This window comes from Argopecten irradians, chromosome 12 (genome assembly GCF_041381155.1).
Source record: "Argopecten irradians isolate NY chromosome 12, Ai_NY, whole genome shotgun sequence".
Taxonomy (NCBI): domain Eukaryota; kingdom Metazoa; phylum Mollusca; class Bivalvia; order Pectinida; family Pectinidae; genus Argopecten; species Argopecten irradians.
Genome location: NC_091145.1, coordinates 35987787 through 36010910, shown reverse-complemented (window position 1 = coordinate 36010910; position 23124 = coordinate 35987787). Strand labels below are relative to the sequence as shown.

Genomic DNA, 23124 nt, shown 5'->3' with positions numbered 1-23124 from the left:
CATTATAAAATAAATACCAAATTTCCGGATACCTGTTTTCACCGCCTGTCGAACCTAATTTAAGTATCTTCTTTCACAAACTTTAGTATACGCCCCCATATAGAAATCTAGAAGGATGTTGATTGATGCTGACCGTCTGATACGTAAAAAGCGATCACAAAAATGAACGGCGCACCATGGCGGTGTTTGAGAAGAAAAAGATCCTGAAAGTGACACTAGATGACACTGTTAATCTGTCGTGTGTGATCGAAACAGCAGAAAAGAAATCCGACCACATTGTAAGTTTCCACTTTCTGTTTACATTTTGCTGTTAAACAGATCCGGATCCGGATTTGTAATAAGTTATAATGCAGACCATGACCTGTGTGTCAAGTAAGGTCGCTGATATATGTTGTATTTTATAACGTAAGTTTTATTTCATTGCGATTTTGATACATGTGCTTGTAAATAGTAACATGTATCTGTTTGTATGTTATTGTAAAACAAGTTTGATTTATATTTTTTTACAAAGATTGAATCAATAAATATGAAGTATACACATGATGTGACAGATTTACAAGTGTGATCTAATTTATATACCATATAAAATTTTGAAATGTCTTCAAATTGTTTCATTTTCAGGCCTATACTGTTCATGTTCAGAGAGGACCGAAACCGGAGAACTCTTGGACTCTTACTAAGAGATACAGTGATTTTGCAGCTCTTGATGCTCAACTTAAGATTTCTAATATAGAAATTACTCTGCCCCCAAAAAAAGTGTTTGGTAATTTCAGTCGAGAATTTGTGGCAGAAAGACAGCAAGGTTTGCAGGTAATGTTATTTTGTATCAATTAAACTTAATTTTTTCTTTCTTAACTTATGATGACATATCTGTAAAATGTATGGTAGAGAGTGAACCATCAAAGGTGCCAGTAGATACTGTATGTAAAATAGATTTACATGTGTAATAGGAGAGGTATAAATGTAGCAGCCAGACCACGGTTCAAACCCCTGGACCTCCAAACACTAGCTGGAGGCTCTACTAATTGAGCTACCTGGTCACTAATAATGGTCTTCATGGAAGGGTTCATGGATGTGAGCATTTCAGCTGCTTACCCATTTGTAGTTCAACTGCTAGTTTTTGTGACTGTGAGGATGAGTATTGTATAGATCTATGTTTAGAATTGAAACAATGTCAAACATATGACATGCTCTTGGAGGGCTGACTGTTCTGTTGGTTCTAGCATGTTCCAGACCAAACTTCCAATTTTGTTATACATGTGCTGTATACACTATTTATATACACTGAAAACAGGCAATAATCTCTTTCAACCACTTGGCTATCTTAGAAGGAGGTTGCTATGTTACAAACATATGTCAAAAAAGTGATTTTTAATGAAATGATTTTAATTGACAGCTTAAGGATCAATTAATATAAACAAAGATAGTAAGAGCATATTGTTTCTTCATTTTCTCCAAATCTTAACTGAGCAAAGTGAGTTTGTAGCCTTTCTAATTAACTTGTTGAGCCATGTTCTAACTGTGTTGATATTTTTTGAACAGACTTACCTGAATGCTGTGCTTGCCGACCCCTTATTAGGGAATTGTGTATTTGTCAAACAGTTTCTCGACCCTGATAATTATACTGACAACATTCCAGGTAATGGCAGAGTTCTGACTCCAATCCTATCACATATAACCCCTGCAACACATTACCTTGTCTGAACTGTACGGACTATTTAAAGGCAAGAAACTTTTGTTGATGGAACAATTAAAAAGACAATTTATATACCAAAACCATACTATAAACTTCTAAACATTAGCTCCTGGCAACTGTCTTTTGTCAGTTTCAAACTAACATCCCAGAGAAAACAATTTGGTAAAATATTTGACACAGGTCTTCCGACCAGATAACCATTTACATCCTGCACTAATTTGAAATTCTAAGACTGTCCTATTAGCTTAATGCTATCATGAAGACTGGAAAAACAGTGTGAAATGAATGGTTGTAATATTACGATATGAAAATTTAAATATTAGATTATTTCAAATAGTGAAAATCATATACCATAAGCTGTTGCATTTGATCTTACCTTTTCATTCCAGTTCTAGCTCTCCAGCATGTGTCGATGGTGTTCCGATCGGAGAAGCGGTGGGAGGTTGTGGAACCTGTACCGGATGTTGGCACAAGGCTGCGTAAGACGTACATGTTGGTGAAGCCTGTCGACCAGCCAAAACAGAGACAAGTGCTGTCCTGGGTCAGTGTCCTGCTGTAGTCTTATTAGGGCTCGAATTTCAGGCTGTTTTACTTGCTTTTTGCAAGTAGATATACCAGAATAGCAAGTGGAAAAAATTTGCACTTGCTTATTTTAGCAAGTGGTTTTTATCAGGGACAACTGTAAAAATGGTATAATGATTGTGAAAAATTGTTTTAATGGAAAATATGGGGACCCAGTTCTTACAATAATGTTGTTGATATACATTATGTACTTATACACCTCACATCATCATGCAAAAATAAAGTATTTTACATATAACATAACAGTAATTTGAATACGGATATTAATTATAAGTAAAAATATATTTCAGCGAGTAAAAGTTTAGGGCACTTGCTATTTTTAGCAAGTGACAAAAAATGTAAAATTTGAGCCCTGATTCTCAGTAGTAACATACAAATATGATTGATCACATAGTTGATAGGTAGTCATCAGAAGGTACTGCACCTTCAACAAGAAAACCATTTGGCTTCTTTAGGTCTTGTGTTGCCTTAAAATATCTGCAAAGGTGATACAATAGGGAGTGACTTTTCTGACATTGTTGGTGTTGTCAATGTTAAGGATTTGTTTTTAGTTCTGTTTCTGACCAAGTAGAAGAGCTAGACTAACAAATGTTTAGGATATAAAATATGAAGTCAATCAGACAGGAGAAAACACTTTTTTAGCACAATGGAGCAAAGCTCCATCGTAGGGTAAATTCCAGGAAATCTATACATCACATAAATAACACTACAATAAAGCTGTGTTCTAGTATTCTCCTTGGTTGTTTTGATGCCATCGCCGAGCATTGTATTTACTTCACCGAAGGGATTTCCCCTAAATCATGTGACGATATACTCAGGACGTAAATAAAATTAAAACCAGATTTTTCCTGAATAGACTTTTCCAGCAATCTTGGAAGTTACGCTGCCATGAAATTTTTGAGCTCACCATAGTAGGATAAGAAAAGCAAATTTTCTTCATAAAATATTCTATTTTTCTAGCTCACTAAGCATAATTTATGAGTAAGTTGATTCAGATTAAGATATGGTTTCATTTATCCGTATATTTCATTCATGCCTAATCCATTTTATATTTGACCAGGTTGACTTTGGACCAGACAAGAACATTCCTGATAAAGAGTTAGCAGCCATATTGAAACTGTTCCCAACAATACAGGTATAACTTCTAGCTCCATAATTTGCAGCTATTCTGAAACTGTTTCCAAAAATGATACAGGTATACATACTTCTAGACCTATATATCTACACTTCAAATTTTAAATTTGTAGCTTGATTTTGACGACACATAAGCAAACCTTATCAAATCATTTCTACTATAAATTGTTTTATAATGTATGGTTCATGGTTTTATCACATAAACAGTACCCGCACATTTACATCCATCTATACCGATGTGTAATATATATTCAGTCATCCCTCGTTAGCTCAAGTATACGGTACCATGATAACAGTTTCAGTTATCCAATTATACAAGTTAGCTTACTTTAAAAATGAATATTGAAAGTGAAGATTTTATTTGGGATTGACACATCAAATAATTTGGATAAAGCAGGGTCTTTGAGTTATATGGTTTCCTGTCAATGATAATGTAATAATGAAATATTTCCTGTATATACAGCATCCCTACATCTTGCCGTACCTGTTTGCGGGATGTATCGAGAGTGGAGGGATGGTGATACAGGATTATATAGAGAAAGGAACAATGCGAGATATGTTATGTAAATGTAAGCCTAGGAATCACTATATGAAAAAGTATTGTAAACCTAAGACTGTTATGCCTGTGGATCTTGGTGTGGTGAAAAACTTGGGTCGTATGATCCTGGAGACGCTACAGTTTCTACACGAGAAGGGACTACCTTATGGTATGTAGATGTTATTGTATACACTCTTGATGATTTGTTACATCAAAGATGGAGGTTTAGTGTAAAACTGTCATTAACAGTTGTGTCAGGTGTTTAGATAATGAACTTGTCATTATTTTACATTTTGACATTTTAAATTGAATAAATTAAAGAATTATTTCTGCTTGCTGATGAAATGGTTGATGAAAATAATTTATCACATATGACTATGAACATGTACTTTGTATTTAATGATGGTTTTGTCAAATTTTATATGTTTGGTTACAGGCCTTAATTCTGTACATAGTATTATTTTACCTAATTAAGGGGCTATAGTGGCCAAATGGTTAAGATGTCCTCACATATTTTCACAAGCTCTCCACCTCTGGGTTGCAAATTTGAGTCCTATGTTAGGCAATTACCAGGTACCGACTGCTGGTCTGTGGTTTTTCTCCGGGTAATCCGGCTTTTATCCACCAGCAAACTTCACAAGTCCTTAAATGACCCTGAATGTTTGTGTCATTTTTTAGGACACCTCCATGCTGGTAATCTGTTGTTTAACGGTAAGAAGTGTCAGTTACTGGAGCTACACAACTCACTGTTGGGCCTACCATCATACTACAGACCGTTCTTTATACAGTTCAAAAAGATAAAGGTAAGGATATTAACATCACATACATATCTTTGTTAGGAAATGCGAAGATCAATTAGTCAAAACAGGTGTTTTAGTCATTTCAAAAAAGAACTCTTTGAATCCAGAATTGAAGTTTTCCAAGAACTAAAACAACAATAATCAGCAGTTGTACACACAGATACAAAGATATACCACAAATATTGTGTACAGACAACTTAACAAATGGTGATTCCAATCATTTTCTGTGGACATTTTTATTGATGTTGATTCTAACTGTTTTTTCTTGAGGCATTTATAATCAATAATGATGTAAGGTTTAATACATGTTATACCAGACGACAGAGATTATAGATGTGTACAGTTTTGGACACCTGGTGTATGAGATGTACTTTGGTGAACAATTAAAGCAGCCTACATGTGACAAATTCCCTTCGGACTGTCCCCCTCAACTAAGTAAGTTTTAATTTTCCCTAGAATATCCTACTGTATTTTCCAAAGTATAAGCTGAGACTTTTCCCCCTGAAAATCGTGAGTGCGGCCTATAAACCAGTGCCACTTATTCGTGTACGAAAACCAAAATCTGACATTATAATGTTTTTGCATTATTACGTCGTGATTCACATGTGAAAATCCTAAGTTTTACTCGCCAGTTTTGTTAAGTTATACATAGAAAAAATCACTGTAAAAGTGTTTAAAAGATAAAATATGCACTGAAAATATATTAAAGATGAAAATAATTACGTAATTAATCTTTGTCAGACCCTTCAACTATGTATGTAATTCAGTTTTTTTTCACTTTCAAAGAATTGAATTGATAATATTAAGTCACGGTTTATTTTCTTTCTACAAAGAATGCCAGGCTTATTTTCAAAGCTGGCATATTTTTAAGTCAATTTATGCTTTTTTCACATTAACATTGTAAATGGTTTGATTTAATGTAATTGACAAGAAAAATGTCACAACCCACAGTGTATGGAGATGAATTGTTTGACTTCTATAAGACAATTGCAAATTTTGATGTCAATATCTTGTGATACAGTAAAACATGTTTATAATGAACACACACTTACAGCAAATAATTACAGTAAATTTTATTTAGATATATGTAATGTGTGTACAACAAACTATGCTGAATGTGATTCTGTTGGTCCTCAGAGGTTTGTTATAACCGTGTCTTACTATATTAGCATTGTAATAAGAATTGATGTGTTGTATTTAAGGATCTGTGTTAGAGTCCATTTTAACAACGGAGGCTTGTAAGAACGGTCTGCCAACAGTACAAGACTTGTTGTCTCACACGTAAGTAGGATAGTGAACTAGCACTCAGAACCACAGTAACCAGGTATATATATGGATGTAATGTCAGAGTAAACCAATACTGCTTATAAAGTAGGTATGAGAGAATTAGGGACACCTACATCCTTGATTTTCCAGGGGTAATTTTTATATCACTGCCATTATATCCAGCCCTGGACTATGTCATAGGAAAACTAAAGGCATTTCAGGAGGAAATACAATAAAAATGTAACTGACCAATCACAAGCCTACAAAGTCTTCCTTTGAAGATTACAAAGCCATACAATGTACCGTTATTCATTTTTTTTCGGACCAAAGGACCAAACTACCTCTTTCATCTGTTGTCACACATATATCCTTCATTTTTCCTATTACATAATCCAGGGATGGATATAATGATGTGAGCGAATGAGTGATGAAATAATACAGTTGTTGGCAAGTGGAAATAACTTAATTCTTGTACACCTAATATATACTATAAAGTGCTTTTATCTTGCTGTGTCTGCATTTTCCAATCTGGAACTTATTCGTTAAGGTTTTGTATTTAGCGAAATATAAACCAACACAGATTAAAAGCCCAATATATATTATTACAGATTATTTAGTGATGTTACTTTGCCGGCAACAGACAAACCCGTCCTCAAGATCCCCAGTAAACTGAAGGAGGCAATCCGCCTAGCTAAGGAGGACATGGAGAGTCGTCTCCAGGAGGAACAGAAAGTAGTGAGTAGGAATAAGAAAATGTAAAGGAATCTACTCTGAATCTAATTGATACTCATTCCTTAAAAATAATCTATGATGCATTAAAGTTCCTGGTGTTGAAAAGTTGTCATTTCTTAATACTATTTACAGCAGAACCAGAATTTAGTTAACATGTATAATGTACTGTAAACAATCAGTAATCTATGTGTTTACTATGAAACAGGTTCACAAAATTAAAAGGATTTCCAAAGCTAAAGAATTCCATATGTCTGAGGAAGAGAAAAAGAAAAGGCGAAAGTCGAAGAAGGTATGAAACACCTTTAACTTAGTCATGAAAACTTCTTCATTCATACCTGATTGTCAAACAACAATTTAACTTATTCGTGAAATCTTCTTCATACACACCTGTCTGTCAAACAACAATTTAACTTAGTTATGAAAACTTCTTCATACACAACTGTTTGTCAAACAACAATTTAACTTAGTTATGAAAATTTCTTCATACATGTACATACCTATCTGTCAAACAAAAATTTTAATATAGTCATGAAAACTTCTTCATACACACCTGTCTGTCAAACAACAATTTAACTTAGTCATAAAACTTCTTCATACACACCTGTCTGTCAAACAACAATTTAACTTAGTCATGAAAACTTCTTCATACACACCTGTCTGTCAAACAACAATTTAACTTAGTCATAATACTTCTTCATACACATCTGTCTGTCAAACAACAATTTAACTTAGCCATGAAAACTTCTTCATACACACCTGTCTGTCAAACAACAATTTAATTTAGTCATGAAAACTTCTTCATACACACCTGTCTGTCAAACAACAATTTAACTTAGTCATGAAAACTTCTTCATACATACCTGTCTGTCAAACAAAAATTTAACTTAGTTATGAAAACTTCTTCATACACAACTGTTTGTCAAACAACAATTTAACTTAGTTATGAAAACTTCTTCATACACAACTGTTTGTCAAACAACAATTTAACTTAGTTATGAAAACTTCTTCATACATACCTGTCTGTCAAACAACAATTTAACTTAGTTATGAAAATTTCTTCATACATGTACATACCTATCTGTCAAACAAAAATTTTAATATAGTCAAGAAAACTTCTTCATACACACCTGTCTGTCAAACAACAATTTAACTTAGTCATAAAACTTCTTCATACACACCTGTCTGTCAAACAACACTTTAACTTAGTCATGAAAACTTCTTCATACACACCTGTCTGTCAAACAACAATTTAACTTAGCCTTGAAAACTTCTTCATACACACCTGTCTGTCAAACAACAATTTAACTTAGCCATGAAAACTTCTTCATACACACCTGTCTGTCAAACAACAATTTAACTTAGCCATGAAATCTTCTTCATACACACCTGTCTGTCGAACAACAATTTAACTTAGCCATGAAAACTTCATACACACCTGTCTGTCGAACAACAATTTAACTTAGCCATGAAATCTTCTTCATACACACCTGTCTGTCGAACAACAATTTAACTTAGCCATGAAAACTTCATACACACCTGTCTGTCGAACAACAATTTAACTTAGCCATGAAATCTTCTTCATACACACCTGTCTGTCGAACAACAATTTAACTTAGCCATGAAAACTTCATACACACCTGTCTGTTGAACAACAATTTAACTTAGTCATGAAAACTTCTTCATACACACCTGTCTGTCAAACAACAATTTAACTTAGTCATGAAAACTTCTTCATACACACCTGTCTGTCAAACAACAATTTAACTTAGTCATGAAAACTTCTTCATACACACCTGTCTGTCAAACAACAATTTAACTTAGTCATGAAAACTTCTTCATACACACCTGTCTGTCAAACAACAATTTAACTTAGTCATGAAAACTTCTTCAGACACACCTGTCTGTCAAACAACAATTTAACTTAGTCATGAAAACTTCTTCATACACACCTGTCTGTCAAACAACAATTTAACTTAGTCACGAAAACTTCTTCATACACACCTGTCTGTCAAACAACAATTTAACTTAGTCATGAAAACTTCTTCAGACACACCTGCCTGTCAAGCAACAATTTAATTTGGCCATGAAAACTTCTTCATACATACCTGACTGTCAAACAACAATTTAACTTTGTCATGAAAACTTCTTCATACATACCTGTCTGTCAAACAACAATTTAACTTAGTCATAAAACTTCTTCATACACACCTGTCTGTCAAACAAAAATTTAACTTAGTCATGAAAACTTCTTAATACACATCTGTCTGTCAAACAACGATTTAACTTAGCCATGAAAACTTCTTCATACACACCTGTCTGTCAAACAATGGTTCTCTCTTATTGTTTAATATTCTGAAACATGCATGTTTTATCTGTGATTTATAGCAATTGATATAAGTCTATAACCAGTGAAAAGTTTTAATTGAGATTGGATACAATAATACAGTATAATCACATGTCATTGGTACAAACATTTTTGGCTGGTAAAGACAGGGATCCATGTCATACACTTTTAAATACTACATGATTATAAAGAATGTACGTGTCATACAATTATGCGGAAATCGACACGGATCCATGTCATACAGGTTTAATTACTACAACATAAGAAGGAAAATGTACAATTCTGCCAACATTAAGGTTATACTGTATAGGGTTTGTTAAGTCTATATTGCCCCTGTGATTTTCAATGCAGACTTTGGATATACATGTAATAATAGCCAGTGATTTTTGTTACAGAAAGCATTAGAAAATGGAGTAACAGACCAGCCCACTGCCAGTTCATCAGAGTCCACGGTGTCGTCCAGTAGTTCATCGACGAAGGCAGCGCCACCTTCAGTACCAGGTAAGGGTCAGTGTAGTGAAATGGTGTGTGGCATTATGGAGTTGGAAGCTATGGACCATGCTATGTCCCCACTAATATATACTTCTTATGTGGTTTTGATGCTTGTATTAATGAGAAAATCCTTATATATTGCAAGTAGAAAGAATTAGGAAAATCTTTGGTAGGTCAGCTTTCTATTTATTGAGCAAAGACATGTTTTTATCTAACTATGCCAACTTTGACTATTACTGTGAAATTTTATCCCAATCTGATGTTCAGTCAAAGCTTTTTTGTACAAATGTGACAGTATTTGATCAAATCTGTCCCCATGTGCACATTATGCTTAGTCAAGTGTGACTATATCTGTAATATCTGTACATTTTTGTATCTACATCAATCTTCACTTGATGTTCAGTAAACTGTGACTATGTATGTACAATTCAATTTTCATTTGTCAGGTTGATATTCAGTCAATTTCCCTCACCCACTTGATGTTCACTCAAATGTGACTATCTATCTTCACTTGGTGTTCAGTCAACTGTGACCACACATCTGCAATTTTTCCCTCATCTGATGTTTAGCCAAGTGTGACAATATCTTTACATATCTATCGTCACTTGATTGTCGATGTTCAGTCAACATGGCAATTTTTTCCCTCTTGATGTTCAGTCAGGTGTGACTATTTGTTCTGTACAGTGAACTGCGTTCAAGCATCCGGATTAGACTGCTCCCCTAAATGTTGTAACATTCTGTAACGACAACCAACGAAAACTCTGGGAAATTGCCGCGATTGGTTAGATTCCATGTGGTGTAGCACAAACAATGTTGACTTCAAAAGAACCTACTGATTTGACTTGGTCACACCTTTGTACCGAAGATTTGTAAGCATACACTTGCAGATAAAAAGGGTTAAAATATGTTTTTTAAGTCAATCGTCCTACATAACCATCGAAAGACAACAGCATTATATCTTGACAGCTTCGTAAAACGTTCCCTGGAACATACACGGTTGTAGCTGTATATATGTAGATGTTTCATCCAGAAGCAGACATCACACCTCTTATATGCATTGTTAGTTGTATAAATTGTAATAGTAATGTTAAAAAGTGTGTTTGTAAATATGTATTCTCACCTATGATAAGTTGTGCTAAAAACATGTTCCGCTATTGTAGTTCAAGAAAGCATAATCTGACATTTTGAATACTCTACATTACATGGACTGATGAATATACATGTACATGTGTAAAATATAAAGTGGCCTAACGACTCTCGGCTTCTGTGATTTCAAATAAAATAGTATTGTAAAGTTAAGATACCAAATAGCAAATTTCCATGCACATAATATTGTTTTTATTTTACCATTTTGTATACAAAATTGTTGCAGTGTTAATGATTGAAATTGTGTAAGGTTTTGAATATCTAACAGCTGCTATAACAGGTAAACCTCGCCCACAGTTAGATTATCACTGTTACTAAACTCTGCCCACAGTTTGACTGACGCTATTCCCCAGCCGATAAACGCGCATACGACGGAAAAGCAATTCCAGACACTTTAACGCATTTCACTGTAAAATATGTTTATATCTGCATTTGTTTCCTCATGTGATGTTCAGTCACGTGTGACTATATCCGTTCAAATCCATCTTCATTTCATGTTCAATCAACTGTGACTATATCTGCAATTTCTCCCTCCCCTGATGTTCAATGAAGTGTGACTACACGTATAAGTTATCCCCATCTCTGTTGAGGGTGCCTGTAACAGTAGATAATAGGGTTATGTGATATTATCTCTCTCTTTTAGAAATGTTATCTAGATTAGAAAACTTCATGTGAAAACCAGTAAACTGATTTTCTCACACATATTGACAATAAATTCAAACCTATAAAGCTTTTGAAAATTAATACTATACATTGTACATGTGTGTGATCTCTCATGTGTTAATAATCAGTCATTTTAGCTGAATCGTAACTACTCTTTTTATTCCTTAATTTGATTAATCTTTTGTTAATTAATCAAATAATCAGTGTGGAAACCAGATTCTGATATTTATTTTATTTTATTTTTTTTTGTGTGTGAAATAATCAAGAATTACCATGGATAGCAATACATTCTAAGACCTAGCTGTCTGTAGTAACTTAAGTATTGAGACTCATTCATGATTTCTTCAGTGTGAGCAGAAGTAAGGTGGGATATCATACCTCCTGTATGTAAAGGCGTAAAAATTAAGCCGGGGGGAAGGTATAGATTGGTCATGTAGTACATGAGGATGACCTTTATTACTTTATACAATATAGATAACATAAGTAAGGGGTGGTATAGTGTTCTAGACTTGGTTATAACCAGAACAAGGGTGTTAAGTCTCGATCACCACAAAAAGGGTATTGAAGGCCAACCTTCTCCCAATACAGGGGAAGTGGGAGGTGACAATATGTGGTGGAATAGCTGTTAGGTTCATGAGGATCTTTATAGGGAATGGTTATGATGATGGGTGAAGGGGTGGTCTGTACAAGTTTGATGAGGATCTTTATAGGGAATGGTTATGATGACGGGTGAAGGGGTGGTCTGTACAAGTTTGATGAGGATCTTTATAGGGAATGGTTATGATGATGGGTGAAGGGGTGGTCTATACAAGTTTGATGAGGATCTTTATAGGGAATGGTTATGATGACGGGTGAAGGGGTGGTCTGTACAAGTTTGATGAGGATCTTTATAGGGAATGGTTATGATGACGGGTGAAGGGGTGGTCTATACAAGTTTGATGAGGATCTTTATAGGGAATGGTTATGATGACAGGTGAAGGGGTGGTCTGTACAAGTTTGATGAGGATCTTTATAGGGAATGGTTATGATGACAGGTGAAGGGGTGGTCTGTACAAGTTTGATGAGGATCTTTATAGGGAATGGTTATGATGACAGGTGAAGGGGTGGTCTGTACAAGTTTGATGAGGATCTTTATAGGGAATGGTTATGATGATGGGTGAAGGGGTGGTCTATACAAGTTTGATGAGGATCTTTATAGGGAATGGTTATGATGACGGATGAAGGGGTGGTCTGTACAAGTTTGATGAGGGTCTTTATAGGGAATGGTTATGATGACAGGTGAAGGGGTGGTCTGTACAAGTTTGATGAGGATCTTTATAGGGAATGGTTATGATGATGGGTGAAGGGGTGGTCTGTACAAGTTTAATGAGGATCTTTATAGGGAATGGTTATGATGACCGGTGAAGGGGTGGTCTATACAAGTTTGATGAGGATCTTTATAGGGAATGGTTATGATGACGGGTGAAGGGGTGGTCTGTACAAGTTTGATGAGGATCTTTATAGGGAATGGTTATGATGACAGGTGAAGGGGTGGTCTGTACAAGTTTGATGAGGATCTTTATAGGGAATGGTTATGATGACAGGTGAAGGGGTGGTCTGTACAAGTTTGATGAGGATCTTTATAGGGAATGGTTATGATGATGGGTGAAGGGGTGGTCTATACAAGTTTGATGAGGATCTTTATAGGGAATGGTTATGATGACGGATGAAGGGGTGGTCTGTACAAGTTTGATGAGGGTCTTTATAGGGAATGGTTATGATGACAGGTGAAGGGGTGGTCTGTACAAGTTTGATGAGGATCTTTATAGGGAATGGTTATGATGATGGGTGAAGGGGTGGTCTATACAAGTTTGATGAGGATCTTTATAGGGAATGGTTATGATGACAGCTGAAGGGGTGGTCTGTACAAGTTTGATGAGGATCTTTATAGGGAATGGTTATGATGACGGGTGAAGGGGTGGTCTGTCAAGTTTGATGAGGGTCTTTATAGGGAATGGTTATGATGACAGGTGAAGGGGTGGTCTGTACAAGTTTGATGAGGATCTTTATAGGGAATGGTTATGATGACGGGTGAAGGGGTGGTCTGTACAAGTTTGATGAGGATCTTTATAGGGAATGGTTATGATGACAGGTGAAGGGGTGGTCTGTACAAGTTTGATGAGGATCTTTATAGGGAATGGTTATGATGACCGGTGAAGGGGTGGTCTATACAAGTTTGATGAGGATCTTTATAGGGAATGGTTATGATGACGGGTGAAGGGGTGGTCTGTACAAGTTTAATGAGGGTCTTTATAGGGAATGGTTATGATGACGGGTGAAGGGGTGGTCTGTACAAGTTTGATGAGGATCTTTATAGGGAATGGTTATGATGACGGGTGAAGGGGTGGTCTGTACAAGTTTGATGAGGATCTTTATAGGGAATGGTTATGATGACGGGTGAAGGGGTGGTCTGTACAAGTTTGATGAGGATCTTTATAGGGAATGGTTATGATGATGGGTGAAGGGGTGGTCTGTACATAAAAATGCATAGGAATGAGATATTTTGATAGCTACTACAGTGATCTGTATTTCAGAGGAGACAGACCAGCAGGTCCTCACTAGCTAGGTACTGTTTGTCAATCCTTACTTGTGCCTGATATACTCTAACTGCATGATTGGTGTTGGTGACTAAATTTGGCTTTTTCTGCCTGTATATGTAGTGGTATCTAGAATGTAACAGCTCTTTATAACCTAAAACTCTCTGTTGTGTACTTAAGGATTGCATTTGTGTTGTCCATACATGTGTAAAACTAGGTTGCAGTGATCTCAATAAGCTTTGTGCAGCAAATGTAAAGTTTGTACAAATGTAGATATTTCAGCTAGTGTTAGATAGAGCTACTGAGAAAGGGTTGGTACATTTTATTTTCAATGCTATTTTTGTAGTTATTGTAGCCTAGATTTATATATCCTTGTTATAGCATATATCATACATCATTTGGTTTTTTAGCTGTGACTTTGTGAGAAAACAAAATAATTTAATCTATTGATACCAGCTCTCAAGGATGATAACTCTAGAAAATGATCAAACTTGATATAGATATAAATAATGACATTGTCCATAATTAACAAGGGGTAGATATCTCCAGATAATGACCAGACTTGATTTAACTATAAATAGTGACAGTGTCCATACTTAGCTAGGGGCAGATAACTCTAGATAATTACCAAACTTGATTTAGCTATAAATAGTGACAGTGTCTATAACTAGTAAGGGGTAGATAACTCTAGTTAATGACCAGACTTGATTTAGATATAAATAGTGACAATGGTCATAACTAGCTAGGGGTAGATAACTCTAGATAATGACCAGACTCAGGGATGAAAATGTTCAGCCACCTGTCTGATTTCAACATTTTGACCTTCAGAAAATAGGTTCCTGGTACCTGTAATTCCATATAATTTTCCCCAAAAAATAAATTTCAGCCTTTTTTAAAGTTTTCCATACTCATCTCTGTATACTTGATTTAGCTATAAATAGTGACAGTGTCCATAACAAGATAGGGGTAGATAACTCTAGATAATGACAAAACCCAATTTAGATTTAAATAGTGACAGTTTCCATAACTAGCTAGGGGAAGATAGCTCCTACATTTTATTGTCAGTTTCTATAGCTAACAGTAGGCATTGTGGAATTATTTGTTTGTAGTTTTGTTAAGTAAACATGAGATTTCATTTTAACAGAATTTTATATGAAGTAACAATGTAAATCAATTATATTTCTATGGAGTAAGAAACATATACTGCATTTTGATAACCAAAGTCAAAATTAAGTGGTTATGTATGGTAGAGAATCTGATGACATTTACTGTCATGATGTCAAATGTTACATAATATGTACAAGTACCAATTTGTGATCTCCTACAGAACTGGTCACTTTGACCTAGGTACACTGTACAAACACTAACATTTTAGACTGTGTTAGAATGGTTGACAGGAATGTCTTTATCCTAACCACTGCACCAGTGAAGGTCAATATGATAATCAATATCATATCATTAATAAGCTAACAATTCAGACTAACATGCCTTTTGTCATCTTGTATAAATTAGTGTGATTGATAAACTGCAATGTCTTGAAACAGTCACCATCTCTTCTATCTGACTAGTATTTTGTGTTGATATAAATTTCTATAAGGTATAATGTAGCTCTGTTGTAATGTACATGTGTATTAAAAGCGGGAATAGTAAAATGTGAGATGGTGCATGCTGGTTAAGATTTCTAATAGATTAAGATATCTACTGAATGTTATACTTCTTGTCATGTGTCTGTGGAGACATGGGGATGCATGCTTCTCTCAGATCTTTTTGTGTTGTCTAGATTTGGTGCTGGGCTACTGTTATTACTCAGATTTAAGATTTCTGCATGCAAGTTCCTATATAATAATGCTACTTTTTGTTTTATCTAGTTATATCAAATTTATTACATGTTTTGATGGTATATATACAGAAACTTAATGAACTTTCTATGTAGGGAGTTTTAAATAGTTACAGGTTTTACACAATGTATGTACACAACAGAGTGTGCCAATGCTTGAAAGATTAACTTGCTTCAAATTTACTAACAAATATTAATTGATTAATTAACTTTAGATTGACATTATACATATCTTGAGTTTATCAGCATTTAGCTTTAAAACCTAATAAGCTCATGTACATTCAAAGCAATGCATATGTCTATGTATTGTGACAGGGTATTATGCTGGATCAATACAGTAATTCATGCACTGACATTTATTGCTAAACTGTAATGACTTTGCTGAAAAATAACGTTATTAACATGTACTGGTAATGGACTGCCTGTTCTACTTCAATATGTTTAGATGTGTGTATGCTTAATGTTGAAATATTAATAATGAACATTATCTTTTATTTTGATATGAAGAATCATTAAAATTGTCTGCAATATCTTTTATCAAAGAAAAATGCTATTCTAAACATTTCTCTGTATTCTGCTGATAGTCAATAACAAAAATTTTCACAAATTTTATGCATTATCTATGATCTAGCTAATATTGTACATTTTCTATCTTACAGCACCCCCACCTCCTCCTCCAGCCAATCCTCCCGCTGCAGGGGTACCACCCCCGCCCCCTCCCCCACCAACAGGTGCCCCTGCCCCTCCGCCCCCTCCTCCACCTGCTGCTCCGTCTGGAAACGTGCCACCCCCAGCCACGGGACAGAGAGGGGCACTACTCAGCTCCATCAACAGCTTCAAGAAGGGCGGACTGAAGAAGTGTGTCACCGTTGATAAGAGTGGGCCAAAGCTGTGATGTAACTGTAAAATACCTTTTACACATAATTTTATTGTTGTGGATCAGTTTTGAACCACATGGTTTTATCTTGGTTGTTGTAATTCTGTCTGGGAAATCTGTCAATATGTTCATCTTGTGCAATTTATAATGAATAGTTGTTAATATTTGTGGGGTTTAAAATTCACTATATTCACAAATTCATCCGAATTCAAAAATATCTCGCAAAATTTAGCCAAGTCATGGCTTTACATATCAGACTCTGACGATGTTAATGACAATTTTTAAGTCTATAGATATGATTCGCAAAAATAAACCCCTGTGAAAAAGTTCCAAACAGTCAATTGTGAATATTTTACAACTGCCATATTTGACAACTATACAGTTACACAATACATGTATATAGTGTTCTGATGTGAAAGTAGGGGTGCTAGGTTATAGTTATTACATGATCTTATTGTGACAGACCCCTGTGTCTATGGTATATATTATTAATGTTACTGATTCCTGTGTTTCTGTGGTTTATGTAAAAAAATTGTCACTAAAATCTTAATTTTTGAACTCAGCAAAATTTTCTTTCAAGACATGAATAGTTCTTGCATTGACTGAATAACTGTGCTTTATAAATTGTGATTTTATGAGATAAGCCAAAGATGCTCGTTACCAGTACAAATAAGTGCTAGATTTATATGTATAGGTACAAGGTAGGTGTTGTACAAAAAAGACTGTATAGTATATATAGTAGGAAACAGCCCCTGATACATTAATCTTATAGATCCTTAATTATTTATAACTATTTTGTGGTTTCTATCATAACTTTACGAGTAAGTGTTTAGCTATGATGTCTTATTGTTCTTCAGATAATTCCAAAACAAAAGAGTTTACATGCTAGATTTACATACCGTATGTACTATTAGATAAACCTCATACTAGTTTTTTATAACTCAAAGAAGAATTTGAGATTACTCCATATTGTTATATGGAGTTTTGCTACCTCAGGTGTTATATAACCAAAAAGTAAGATTTTTAAAATTATTTTCTGAAGAATACAGATACAAAAATTTAGAACTAAATATTTTAACTGACATGCTTTAAAATGACATATTTTAATTAGTACCACATTTTTGAAATGTAAGCTGAAATTAGTACTGATTCAAATCTGTATGTACTATTTTTTTGTACACTATTTTATATTTTTTCCAAGTTGATGAAAACACAAAAAATATAGGACATGGAGATATGCTTTAGTTTTCATAGATATATATAGCGTATAAGAATAATCAACCAACTTGTAAAGGGGAGTTATCTCCCTTAGTATATTCTTTGGGGAGTTATCTCTCCTAGTATATTGTGGAGCGTTATCTCCCCTATATTGTAGTAAAGGGGTGAGATTATTATGTCTTTGCAAATTACAGTGTTAGCTCTTTTGCGGGTAGATATCAATTGTTACGTCATTATTTTGTGAGCGCAATTCATGTCGTTTTCTCCGAAAATTATGATGTAACGCTTACAAACACATGATATCACAATCAATACCTACCCGCAAGGGCAAATAACTCTGTAATATGCAAATACAGAATAAAAGCAACTTATTCTGATGAAATGTTCTGTTCCAAGCTTAACTGGAATTTTACGTTTTTTAGCAATTGTACATTAAATTGTTCTGAGACTAGATGACAGTCGATGTTAGATGTCTTATAATGAGATTTTGATACACAATACTCTAAACTCTATAATTTTTCATGCTTCGTATAATTATTCTCTCCCATTATTTGTAAAAATATATAATATAAAGTGTCGACGAGTTGTCTCCCTTACACCATTATATAGTAACTGCACCTTGTATGTACTTCAGCACTGTAAAGCCTTATATACAATGTATTTATCATCCTTGTTGTCTGATGTTTTTATAGCACTACAGACCAAGGGAAAATGTAAATGATGTAGATAGGATAATAAGATGGCCTTTTATGTGAAAGATACAAATTTACAACCATGAATTCACATCTACAAAATAATTATTATATAGTACTGGTGGAAATATTCCTTCAGTCTCATCAGGAATGGGCTTATTTCAAAGTGAATATTGTATGGTAAATACCGGGTAGGTATCCAGTATGTTTGTATGGTAAATAGGTATCCAGTATGTTTGTATGGTAAATAGGTATCCAGTATGTTTGTATGGTAAATAGGTATCCAGTATGTGTGTATGGTAAATAGGTATCTAGTATGTTTGTATGGTAAATAGGTATCCAGTATGTTTGTATGGTAAATATGTATCCAGTATGTTTGTATGGTAAATAGGTATCCAGTATGTTTGTATGGTAAATAGGTATCCAGTATGTTTGTATGGTAAACATGTATCCAGTATGTTTGTATGGTAAATAGGTATCCAGTATGTTTGTATGGTAAACAGGTATCCAGTATGTTTGTATGGTAAATAGGTATGCAGTATGTTTGTATGGTAAATAGGTATCCAGTATGTTTGTATGGTAAATAGGTATCCAGTATGTTTGTATGGTAAACAGGTATCCAGTATGTTTGTATGGTGAACAGGTATCCAGTATGTTTGTATGGTAAATAGGTATCCAGTATGTTTGTATGGTTAACAGGTATCCAGTTAGTTTGTATGGTAAATAGGTATCCAGTATGTTTGTTTGGGAAACTATTGTAAAAAATGTATTTGTACAAAATATTCTTCATTGTAAAACATGTAAATAAGAGTAAGACTCATGCCCCCTCTCCCAAACATTTTTGTGATTTTATCGTTTGCAAGGAAGTAATAGTAATATCTTTTATATATATATTGGTATGGTAGAATAAAAACTTTGGGGTTGACTAGGTTTCCAATCCTCATAAAGGGAGACTACTCAAGGAAAGACTACTCACTTTTACTTTTCTAATTAGTGTGCCATATAATTGTCTTGTTTAATTGTAAAACCAAAAGGAATATATTTATGTACACTACTCATGCTGTCATATTGTTTTTGACACAAAGTGTTGTTTTAGGATGTATTATAGACTATTGTCATCGTGATGTAAATGATAGAATGACTATATAACCAGAAAGGGAGATAACTTCTATGTTTAAATGCTTTGGTGCCATAAAGCATGGTGCATTTGCATATATTGTCATATGAGTGGTATAAATTATAGAATTTAGTATTGTTGTCATTTTGGGATATAAACTTGTATTTTGTACATGACGCATTTCCAATTATTAAGTTGTGTAGCAATATGAGGTAACTATGGTAATCAAACCACTATACATACACAGATTTGATATGACCTTTATCAAAAAGTGAAGGGAAAAGTCACTATACGGATGTACAAAATGTAAAAGCAATGTGGGTTCTACTGACTGAGGTATTGTTGTGTCTTGTACCCTCACACATCTCATCCTACTTCCATATATGGAAGTGGAAGTGGACAAATGAAAGAACTTCCATGTATGGAAATGGACGTTCTTGTCTTACAGACCTTCATTTCTAGCTGATTTTGAAGGTACTTTCTTGTCCCCTTGACACCGACATTTATACATTACAATGTGTATCTGTTGACACTGACATTTATACATTACAATGTGTATATCTGTTGACACTGACATTTATACATTACAATGTGTATATCTGTTGACACTGACATTTATATATTACAATGTGTATCTGTTGACACTGACATTTATACATTACAATGTGTATATCTGTTGACACTGACATTTATACATTACAATGTGTATATCTGTTGACACTGACATTTATACATTACAATGTGTATCTGTTGACACCGACATTTATACATTACAATGTGTATCTGTTGACACTGACATTTATACATTACAATGTGTATCTGTTGACACCGACATTTATATATTACAATGTGTATCTGTTGACACCGACATTTATACATTACAATGTGTATATCTGTTGACACTGACATTTATACATTACAATGTGTATCTGTTGACACTGACATTTATACATTACAATGTGTATATCTGTTGACACTGACATTTATACATTACAATGTGTATATCTGTTGCCATGGCCAGAGGAAATAGTGGGCTAGTTTTAATATCTTTAACAACTTGACATACAGCTTCAGCACAAATCAGTTAAAGTCAGTCACCAAGACCGTTTACATTTAGTTATTGGTTTAAAAGAGCTTTATTTTTCGTTAAACATTATACAATACTTTTGGAAGGTGGTATTTCAAAATAAATTTTTGTCATCTTTGTCTCATATCTAACATGTTCAAACCCGTTAACTACAGACTACTAGTACTAACTAGTTGATCTCGGAAGTTATAAAAACATTGGTTCTGTATATGTTGTCTAGGTAACAATAGGTAACAACACTTACTGTTCAGGTGTTTGTAGTAAAGGTGTAGTAATATTTTGTTGACTACATTAAAGATACCGACGTTAGACCAAAATATTTGTGATTTAACCGAAAGGTGACACGATCAATTCTTGTCTTGCTTAAAAATAAAAAGTACGTCAAGGCCGATTGTGTTGTGTTGTCTGGCTTTAAGGTTTTAACGAGATGTTCTGGTTGTCCTACATATTGGAAAGCATAGAAGAATGGGTCCATGTCTGCCCTTTAACATACAATGTAGGACGAGGGACCGATATTTGACAAGGTTAATTATTATGTTTAATGGACAAATGACAGTATATATTTGTCCTATATCCACATCACTTGTAACAAACACCTAAATCGTTTTCGGAGAGCAATGTCACCACTGTTTTCGGAGGAAATATTGCATCCTGCTGTGTTAATATTCAGCCTTATAAGAATTAGAACATGTTTAAAGATACTCCACCGCTGACAATTGGTATTTTTTCACTATCAAAAACAGGAGCAGACGATTTCATATTATTCTTCAGTTACCAAAGTTACTTACTTTACACCATTACCACCATTGAAAAGTTTGAGCTTCTAACTTTACTGCAAGTTGAAAATATAAAAAATAATTAATTGCATCCCGAAAAAAATCCGTGGCACTATTTCCTATATGGAATGAAGTACTGATTGCGCATGCACCAAAGGCAAAATAAATTATCTGCTATTATTTTCTGTGTTAATTAGACATATAGATACAAGATTAAACACCAATTATTGTTCTTATGATGAATGCCATTTTTGCTCTGTCGGCGGTGGATCATATTAAAAATATTTATTTTTCATTGTTTAACTCTAAATGCACGCTTAGACCAAACTGTGTCTTATATATACTTAATAAAACAAACGAAAACCCACTTGTTATTTACATGTATATTTGTACCATTCACATTATTATTATCTTGACTTGTAACCATGGTGATTTTGTTACAGTTATATAAATAGAACGAACGTCAGTAGCTAAGATTTCCTTCTATTTATGACATTACTGTTATATATAACTCTGACAACAAGGTATTTAACATACAAGTCAAACAATTTTAACAACATTCCTGCACGAGCAGGTTTGGCGAGTCATACTGGGCACTTTCTTATGTAATCTGTACATATATCTCTATCCCCAACAGTTCCTTATCAGCGATAGAGTATATTACTGTGTTAACGATCGCGATATGTGTTCTGGATCGCCGTATCCAAACCTCAGTCTACTAATAGTCCTTTATTAGTCAACTATTGTAGACAATGGTCGAGTTATTGGTTCGGTACAGTGTCTGGTTAAAGCTACTGTTCATCTACTGATAAAACAGTCTGGAGTTACGACACTGAGCGACCTTGGGCCGTGACGGAGACCTACGGAGCTTGGTTTGATTACAGCGATAGCATATCGCAGACACCGACGAAACGATTGTCATCGCCGATAGGATTACACACGACATTGACGGACAGAAACAATTACTGTACTGGTGACTAGTGAAGAGAAAAAAACTTACATGTGTTAACAAACTTTACTGTTTACTATGTATCTGAATTGGCGATATCGATCTTTGCACTGAATTAATACATGCAGAGACTCGTTTTGAAACTCGACAAATTGCCTGCCACTATGTAAATATTGGAAATGATACATATTTTACATGATCTCACGAACTTATATCTAGTTTGAGTTTTAAAGTAATGGTTATAATAAGGTAACATTATAGACGTATATATCTAATTTGATTGTATAAGTTTCGTGTCCGGGAAACTTAGGAATTTAAAGAAACGTAACAGTCGCAAATATGTCATACCCCATTGACACAAGAATTAATGTACCCCGCCGGATATCAGCTTATCATAATACCTCTAGATTAATTTCTTAACAACAGTAGTTATATATATATATGTTACTTTAATGTAACTTAGAAATTAAAACAATAACGACTGACTAACGTGAGCGCATATATATATACTACTGTTGGGTAGAAATTCGTCCCAGGTCCCTGTGAATTTGTTCACAGGCATTTGGCTCTATAGACATTTTTCTCTATATGTAATACTGGGG

At 34.4% G+C, this 23124-nt stretch overlaps 1 protein-coding gene across 3 annotated transcripts; it reads left to right on the top strand.

Moving 5' to 3' along the window:
- Positions 1–86: 86 nt before the first annotated feature.
- On the top strand, positions 87–21186 carry LOC138304810 (PX domain-containing protein kinase-like protein). 3 transcript variants are annotated; one of them, XM_069245112.1, is made up of 14 exons: positions 87–278; positions 622–810; positions 1543–1639; positions 2086–2237; positions 3339–3413; positions 3876–4119; positions 4629–4753; positions 5068–5185; positions 5953–6031; positions 6625–6751; positions 6954–7037; positions 9488–9593; positions 13967–13998; positions 16466–16604. In XM_069245112.1, exons 1-13 carry the CDS (start codon positions 177–179, stop codon positions 13996–13998), a joined length of 1530 nt encoding a protein of 509 aa, XP_069101213.1. In that variant the 5' UTR covers positions 87–176; the 3' UTR covers positions 16466–16604. The 3 variants fall into 3 exon arrangements, with proteins under 3 accessions (XP_069101213.1, XP_069101212.1, XP_069101211.1); XM_069245111.1 differs by having other exon boundaries at positions 13952–13998; XM_069245110.1 differs by lacking the exon at positions 13967–13998 and having other exon boundaries at positions 16466–21186.
- The last annotated feature ends 1938 nt before the right edge of the window (positions 21187–23124 follow it).

Excerpts from the sequence above, each read along its gene's own strand:
- LOC138304810 (XM_069245110.1), top strand. The coding sequence starts at position 177 with ATGGCGGTGTTTGAGAAGAAAAAGATCCTGAAAGTGACACTAGATGAC. Across the intron at positions 811-1,542 it reads AAAGACAGCAAGGTTTGCAG|ACTTACCTGAATGCTGTGCT; the intron begins GTAATGTTATTT and ends TTTTTTGAACAG. Across the intron at positions 2,238-3,338 it reads AGAGACAAGTGCTGTCCTGG|GTTGACTTTGGACCAGACAA; the intron begins GTCAGTGTCCTG and ends ATATTTGACCAG.